The sequence below is a fragment of the Macadamia integrifolia genome, chromosome 1 (genome assembly GCF_013358625.1).
Source record: "Macadamia integrifolia cultivar HAES 741 chromosome 1, SCU_Mint_v3, whole genome shotgun sequence".
Lineage (NCBI taxonomy): Eukaryota > Viridiplantae > Streptophyta > Magnoliopsida > Proteales > Proteaceae > Macadamia > Macadamia integrifolia.
In genome coordinates, this window is record NC_056557.1 from 6857951 (window position 1) to 6866844 (window position 8894).

At 36.1% G+C, this 8894-nt stretch overlaps 1 protein-coding gene across 5 annotated transcripts in view; it reads right to left on the bottom strand.

Moving 5' to 3' along the window:
• LOC122082399 (two-component response regulator ARR2-like) overlaps positions 1 to 4172 on the bottom strand; it is a 7391-nt gene extending 3219 nt beyond the window's left edge. For 2 of the 5 annotated variants that reach the window (XM_042649966.1, XM_042649959.1), the window contains exons 1-3: positions 3113 to 4170; positions 2574 to 2726; positions 2078 to 2458 (exon numbers count right to left, since the gene is read on the bottom strand). In XM_042649966.1, coding sequence (XP_042505900.1) covers positions 2078 to 2458; positions 2574 to 2726; positions 3113 to 3272 — 694 coding nt within the window. In that variant the 5' untranslated portion in view covers positions 3273 to 4170. Of the gene's footprint in view, positions 1 to 2077; positions 2459 to 2573; positions 2727 to 3112 lie in introns of all 5 variants that reach the window. The other 3 variants (XM_042649942.1, XM_042649932.1, XM_042649950.1) reach the window with 3 other exon arrangements.
• Positions 4173 to 8894: the final 4722 nt, after the last annotated feature.

Here is an 8894-nt window from a genome sequence, read left to right on the forward strand (position 1 = left end):
AACTGCAAAAGGGGAAAAAAAGAAAGAACCAAGAACCAATGAATCTGAGACACCAAGCTTAATCATAACCAAAAAGAATAATGAACAGATCTTGTAAGAAGCTTTTTTCCCCTTTGTCTCCAGTTCTTTTAACTGCTTATGTAACTTTTCCTTGATTTGTTTCCAGATTTCTGTCAGTAATATCACAGAATAGCTTCCTTTTACCATTCCAAATTTAATTATATGCCACTGTAAAGTCCAAGCACTTAATCTTTCATTGTGTAGGACTGATAAGCCTACTACTAAGTTGATTATATATATATAAATATATATATTCCACAGTGTAGCTTTTATATACACATTGATATATAGTACAGATAAATACCACATTAACCACACAAATATCAACTCTTCAAGCTTTCAGAATATGTGCCCATCAGATGTTGAAAAAAATCTTTTACCATTACAAATTTTAGAATTTAAGTGTAGTCTTGTATGGGCTTAAAACAATAGCACACATTTTAAGGTTTTTTAATCAGTTGAGGGCAACTTCTCAATATTGTGAAATAAGGTTTAAGATGATATAACTAGTTTTATTCCCACTAGAATAGGTAATTCCCGTGACTGATTAGAGCTCAAATCCACATTTTATGCAGAGGTCTAAATTTCTAACACTCATGCAAATTATGTGGGCAATAGCACAAGTAATTCACATAATACCAGATTATTGCCAGTTGGTCAAACATAAATCAATTATTTCATTACAAATCTGTTTACAGAAGAGCATAATTAATTTGGATGCTAGGACTCTTTAAGTCACTTTTGAGATCCGATTGGTTGAGAGTTCATTACTTCAGGACACTTTCAGTGACCCAACGATATGATCACAATTAGCGACTTCATAGAAATTCAATTTGTTTCTCCTAACTGCACAACCTATGGTATCTTTTTTTCTCATTTTACTTCATTTTAATGCTGCCAGCCTATAAAATGTTCTTACATAGAGAGGCTACTGATCACCCATATGAGATAATTAGGGTAAAAAAGACCAGGACAGGGGAGTTATGACCATAGTTAGCAAATTCGGATTCGGGAATTATTCGGGCGGAGAATTATTTGTAATAATTCGATTGATTAATTTAAGGATTCGGTCAACAAAGTGGTCACTGTCACAAAACCCAAACCAGGTGTAGTACCCCATAAGAAAAGATTCTTGCGTTCCTGCAGGAATAAGCAAGTCATCAACTCTACAGGATTACTATAAGAAAAGAAACTCGGGGTTCTTGCCTTCCTGCAGAAGAAATAAGAGAGTCATCAACTCTATAGTGACTTGGGATGCTTTTCCTAATAAAGTGGTGAGATTTTTAACAAGTGAAATTCTACTCGTTTGGATGAAAAGCGGCTATTGCTGGCCTGATTATCATAATAGTACCCAAATAATCCTTAATTAAACATCATTGCAACGGTCAAGGGGACTTAACAGAGAGGCTACACAAATAAAGGCTATCAAAATTGAGTACAACAGAGTTTGAGGTTAGCATACATTTCCCTCCCTGATAATCAGTCTATATTCTTTTCACCAGAAAAATGAACTAGTTTCATTGCTTTTGATTCTTTACCAGTGACTTGACATTACTCTATTAAGTATTTTATGGGATTGAGTTCTCTCTCCAGCTGTGTAGCATACGTTAGCGCCTCTATGTAACTATATCTCTCCTCCTACAATAGGGGGCAGACATCTCATTTCATAGAAGGGAGGAGAGAGACAGACACAGGGAGGCACTAGTGCATGCCATGCATCCTAACAGCGTTCTTTCTCCAAATTTTATTGATGTTTTACATATCATGGAAATAAATTGAAAAAAAAAATCTCTTTTTCCTGCAGTGAAGTTCATTAAGTTTTCTTTCTCCATCCTGAAATCATTAAGCAGTTTTTAGCTATAAATGACAATTTCAAAACTGAAAAATAATTGAACTACATTAGACTCACAGAAAAATTATAAACTATATTGTACGGAATGCAGACAAAATTTTAGGGAACAAAGAGGAGAAAAATACAAATCAAAACCAGGAGAAGACATGGGTAAGTAATTCATACTGTCAATGCCTAGTTGATTCACAGCAGCAACAAACTGTTGATGAAGCTCAACCGACCAGACCACCCGTGGCTTCTTCAATGTGGAAGAATCATCCCTTTCCTCCCCTTCATCTTCTTCGTCTTTCCTCTTCTTGGAGCTCTTCCAACTCCCTTCGTTTACAGAGGATGCATAGTCTGCATCATCAGATGTTTTACATGGCCGGTCACTTTCTTCCAAACTCCCTGATTGCTCAAAGTCCTTCAACTCATTCCTCCTCTTTCGGACCACATGCTGCCATATGTTCTTGATGGCCTCAATCCGAACAGGTTTGATCAAGTAATCGCATGCACCATGAGTGACACCCTTCATAACAACATCTTTTCCATCATCTGCCGACATCACTGCATAAAATTACAGAAATCAGAAATAAGAATTTATCAACAATATCAAGATAAAAAGCATCAAACTCGCTAGATAGATAAAGATGAACAGAAATTACTGAGTATGAGAACTTACTGATAACAGGCAAGTCCATCTCCAGCCCAATGTGCTCAAGAAGCTTGAATCCATTCATGTCTGGCATGTGGACATCACTAAGAACAATATCAAACCTACTTTTACTCCCTCGAAGCACAGACAATGCAACCTCGGCCCGCGTACATGTGGTAACTGAAATAACCAACTCATTCAATCAATTAATGGATAACAACAAATTCAGGACATCTTGAGTTATAGGTCAAACCAAATTAACAGACTAGTACTACATAAGGTGTTTTTAAATCCACATAGTATATTCGCCTCAAATTTCTTTTGATTTGATTTATAATCAATTACAACTTATAACTAAATCATAATACTCTTTCTACCTCAAAAGTTCCAAACCCTTTAACCACTCAAACCGTTAATCTCAAATAACAGATAAACGAGTAACATAAGTGATCAAAATTTATAAAAGACTGGAAAAATAAGCCTACAGGAATCTTTAAAAAGAAACAATTTTTCTCAAACAAATTGAAATGAAATGAAAAAATAAATTCAGCTTGGAAAGGAGATACCTTGGTAGAGGCAATTCCGAAGCATTTTCTCTAGAATCTTGAGACAGGTCGGATCATCATCAACGACCAAAACACGAAGGCCAGCCGGGAACTGATCAGACACCCCATCACCCACCTTCCGGGTAGCCGTTGAACTCGCTGTCGACATAGACCTATCCATGTATATTTGTTAAAAGTAAAACCACTCTCAAACTTGGCTTCTTCCTGCTATCTCTTGAGTCTCGATTAGCTTAGCTTATCCGTAATCATCTGTCGAAGAACCAATCAAGACTAGAAAACCAAACCCAGATATCACTTTCTTCCTCCTTCTATCTCGATTGAACGACCAAGTAAACATCCGAAAACACCCAAATCCAAATCCAAACCCAGAGTCTATAACGATGAAATCTCAACCAATTATTGTATTTCTCTGAAATTCCTTGAAACAGTCGATTACTTCGGAGAGATGCCAGAGAATCGAAAACCCAAAAAAAATGAATAGAACGAAGAGCGAGAGAAACTGAACATCATCTACAACGTTCTGTACTGTTATTTATACAAGTTGGGGACAAAATACAGAAGGAAACGATACGAGTAGCTGTTTTTGAGCTATCTTTCTGTCTCCCCTCTCTTTTTTTAATTAATAACTTTCCGATAAGAGTGGATCCAGCTCACTAGAGCAAATACCCAGCCAATAAGCAAAATTTTATTGAGTTTTCATTTTTATCAAAATATTTTCTGAAACTTTGATCATTGACTATTTCTTTTTGAATTCTAGCCAAAAATTCAAACTTTGTCAAAACCCAGAAAAGCAAAGTTTGGATCTTACAACATCTAAAGGATTCCCGTGATACCCAACAACAAAACTGAGAGTTGAATTGATCAGAATCAGATTTCAGGTCATATATGCAAGTCAAAAGATTTCTTTTTTCTTTTTTCATTTCCAAAATAAATGAATTAATGCTCTTTCAGAATCTCACTTCTCTCCTTTTAAAGCAGATATCTTCTCCACTCTCAATTGTTTTAATTTCTTATCACTCCTGTGGCTACCATGATCTACACATCCCATCCCAGTTAGAGACTCCAAGAAAAGTAATAAAACAGAGAGAGAGAGAGAGATGAGATAAAGTTTTTGGTTTTGATGCAATGGCCAATTGGATAAAAGACTTTATCTTTCATTATTCGAAGATTAAGAAATTATTATTATTATTTATTATTTTAAATTCCTTTTGGTTTTAGCTTTTTATGGTCGAGCTGTGGAGGAGGTAATGCTTTTAAGGGAAAACGAATATATGTGAGTGCGAGCATTGTTTCACGCGGGGCATTAAACTATTATGAAATTTGCCACATGGCATATTATCAGCCAGGTGGCATTAATCATGCATCTTATGGCTTAACTTATCCAAATAACCCAATAACAAAACATCTTGTGGGACCCATAAGGAAAAGAGTGAAGGGATGAAACCAAGATGATTTGAGTGAGATGGACGGCTTATGATTGATTGGATCCATTTGGCACTTTAAACCCTCACATTTAACTGTAATTAGTGAGTTGAGTTGATGGTTGGGGAATAAAGAGGCTCTGAATTCTGATAGATTCTTGCTTTAGTCGTAAATTTATATATACTTTTCAAAAGTAACACGCCTTTTAAGCAAAACTTTAACTCATTCTGTATTATATGGTGATTCCAGATGAACCAGAGTAGACTTCTCACTGGTAGACTTGTGAATTGGTCGGTTTGATTTGATTTTGGTTCGATTTTATCAATTTAGATATAATGATAGATTAATCTGAAACTAAATCAATAAGGAAAAATTCAATTTCAGTTTTTTATTGGTTTTAATTTGACTCTATATATAATTAAGGGAAAGTTTATTTTTTTATGATTTTTGGATTGGTCTCGGTTTGAATTCTTTATTTGTTGTTAATCAGTTCAATTTTGGTTCGATTTAGGATGTGATAGACAAACCAAAATTAAATCGATATTATCCCAATTCAAAGCATCTTTTTTATTGGTTCAGCCAAAGACAAGCTCAGCGTTGGTAAAAAAAAATGACCCATTATTCTAGGCCCAATTGGGAACCCATGTTTGAATAAATGTAAGCCCACACGTAAATCCCATCTATTCTTAAAGCATGATCAGAATTGTTTTTTAAAACTGCTTAACGGTTTATCATTTTAATAGATTTTAGTTGATTTAAAACAAACAATGTATCGGTTCAAAACCGAAACAATTATATCCAACTTTGATTTTAGAAACCAAGACGAAATTCTGATTTAAACAGTTTGATTCAATTTCAGAAAGTATTTTTGATTACTCCATGTGAGCTCTACTGTCAAGTTTTCTAGTTTTAAGAGAGAGAGAGAGAGAGAGAGAGAGAGAGAATATACCCTCTTAGCATGTTCCATCTTGTGTTTTAAGTGAGAAGGTGTGAGACTTTCACTAGGTTTTGAGAGTCAAGGGTTACATATGCAAATGGTCAAGGGTCTCAATTTTGATGAGTGCTAGAGACAAGTGAAGTTTTGTAATCTTTGTTTTCTTTAATTATGAGTAGAACTAGGGAGAGTACACTAGCTTCCTCTCTCTCCTTCTCTATCTCTCATCTTTATATAAAATGGTTTTGTTGCCCCTTTATGTATAAAGTATGTCCGCGGTTGTTCATTAATGTGCTCCTCTATGCTGCTTGATCAAAGAACATCTCTCAAATAAAAAAGTCATGTAATGGATGATGGTGACTTATTTGTCAACTTGAATTTTTTTGGATAGCTAGTAGACAGTTGAAAAAGTGTACTTTGATTAAACAAAAAATAAGTTCTAGATGCTAGAGTGCACATTGCATTGTGCATCTTTTCACATAATAAAATGTGAGGTCTACACAGATACACTCTCTTCTATTATAATCCATATGGACTTCATATGGATAATACTATATTTTATTTGTCATTGATGTGACTTACAGATTCCCCCCCCCCCCAAACTATCGAGGTCATCAATATTAAGTAAAAGACAAAATAGTACTCTGAAAATGGTCCCAACCTACTATTTTATCATTATAGTTTTAACCAATAAATTAATGATTAATACAAGAGGTCTGAATTGCTCATCCTGCATTTATTTCATTGGTGAGATCATGTGTAGGATGGAAGATTCCAATCTTGGTGCACTACCTCATAAGCTTTAGTAAACTGGGGTTTTTCCATGGGTTATGCTCACATTGCACGCTTTTTTTTGACGTAAAACATGCCTATTTCATGTTGGAATCTAACCAGTGAGATAGGTGTGTGGTCTTCTTTCATATGGACCACCTATGTTAGTGAATGTGTCATAAAAAATTTACTAACCTTCATGAGGTTTATTAAGACCTTTTATTTACTAATTTATCCATTTATATGTGTGGAATTTCTATCTACTTTGCATGTTTGTAATATCAATTTGATTTTATTTGAATAATAATAAAAAAAAAAAACCAATTTGATTATTAGTTGTGATGATAATTTTCTTTTAATTTATATTTGAATCATGGATATTTTTTGTAACACAATTAGATAATCCTATGGGGTTAACGCAGTTGGCTTGGAGGGGACACTATACTGGCCACCACACCAGAGTTTTTGTCTCGGACTAACCCGATCCGATGTAAGCGATATTCGAACACTCTTGGTATAAAGAAAAAAAAAAACCAAAATTTAGAAAAATATAGACCCGAAGGGGATCGTAATAGAAAAAAGCATTGTTGTTTGGAAGATTTATCTTGTGTTTGGTGTTGTATAGTTCTACTTTGCAAGAAAATGACTTGTGAAATATTATATTTAATGAAGAGCGACAAAAATGTCACATACATAAATGAGAAGAGCTTTATAAAAATACAAATGTGAAGAGAGAGGAACCAATGATGGACAATGAAATAATATTTTTTAATAAAGAAGAAAAGGGTCATACTTAACTTTTTTTATAATTTTTTACTAGGGTTATAGGCCACTAGGATAGCATCCCTAGAGGGTGGCCAAGGCTAATGTCCTTACAGGTGGGGATTCGGTTCCTCTCCAACCCAGGGCCAGGGCTTATGCCAGAGAGGGACCAGTGAGGGTTTGGTTTCTCTTTCTCTTTCTCTCTCTTCCTAAGTTCCTCTCAACCGTCGCCCAGTTAACCATGGGTAAAACTTGGGGGATTAGCCGGATCCGGTGTATGCAGGGCTGAGACCCACACAGAATGCTTGTACTAACTAGCACAGAAAAGGAGGGGAGGGGAAGAGAGGATTCGAACTAGAGACCAAAACCCACCAAGCAACTCTGACCACGGTCACATAACCAATGAGAAGAGAGCATACAGCCACACACATGGACATTGTGTACTTCCCCATATAAAAGGAAAGAGTCTGAGATCCAACAAACGCACGTGTTTATTATTCATGGTTCAAGTGAGTTGGATCAGAACCTACGAAACACCAAGAAAGTAGTAACCGGGTGACCGGTAAAGTACTCACCGACTCACTCGTGCTTTAATTGTAATCACTCCCATAAAATTGGGGTGATTTCGGTAATTAAAAAAGTCTAAGTTCAGCTGTCCGGTTGTTGGTGGCATTTCCGGTATTTTGTTGAACCCCGTGGTCAAATTTAATTGGGGGTCGTAAAGTATCCGCGGAGAGAGAAAGCGAGAGGGAGTGTGTGTTGTGTGCGAGAGGGTATGTGAGGTATAGATAGGATAGGATCATAGGATCATAGCCTCATAGGACAGGAGAAGGAAGGAAGGAAGGTAGGTGGTATAGAAAGTAAGACTGGAACTGGGAAAGCTCTTCTCTGGTTATTAGTAATTTCTCCGATCTTTCGCTCTTCCTTTTGCACAGTATCCAGAAGAAAAAAGGATAATCGGCTTTCCTCCGAGTCTTGTGTCTCCTTTTATCTGTTCTTGCCCTCTATATCTAGGGTTTCTGATCACTCATTCACTTCCAAACGCCAGATTCAGAGTAAGATACTCAAAATACCAGATTTCGAAGAAATATTCTGAATTATTTTTCAGTCGAGAATCATGGAGGCTGATTCTTGGAGTGGTCGTCTTTCCGCCGCCTCAAAACGTTATCAAGCAGCTCTCCAATCGCGTTCGGGTCAGTAATTTTCTCTCTCTCTCTCTCTCTCTCAAAAAAAAAAAAAAAACAAAAAAAAAAAAGAGCCCTTTATTCCTCTTTTTTTTTTCCCTTCGCTACATGGAAGAGATTTTAATCGTCCAATTTTTGGGCGAATTGGATTATGTTGAATGCAGATCTTTACATGGGGTTTGAAGAGATCGACGGAGATGAAGATGCACGACCGGAGTTTTCCTGCCCTTTCTGTACGGAGGACTTTGATATTGTTGGATTGTGCTGTCATATCGATGACGAGCATCCACTCGAGGCGAATAATGGGGTATTTCTTCATTGATTTATGTTAATTAGCTGCACTTAATTTAGTTTTCCTATATCGGTCAAAAAACTTTAGGATTTTTGCCTTCGGTTTCCCCCTTGCCCCTTTCTATTCAGTCAAAATTGAATTTTTACGCAGTATTGATATTTACTTTAGGGGTGAACATGTGGGAGAGGCATGTTTTTTTAGATGAATGGATTTTTTTGACAGGAAACTAGATTAAAACCCAGATGAGTTTAGTCCCCCTCCCCCCAACCCAAAAAAAAAAGATGAGTTGATTATCCCATTAAGTTGGGATAAGGCTGGGTTTGTTGTTGTTGCTAGGGAGTCTTCTTCTGGCAGGAATATATTAGGAAGTAATTATGCTTATTTTATTGTGTTTCTTCTCACAGTTGGGAATTGTTT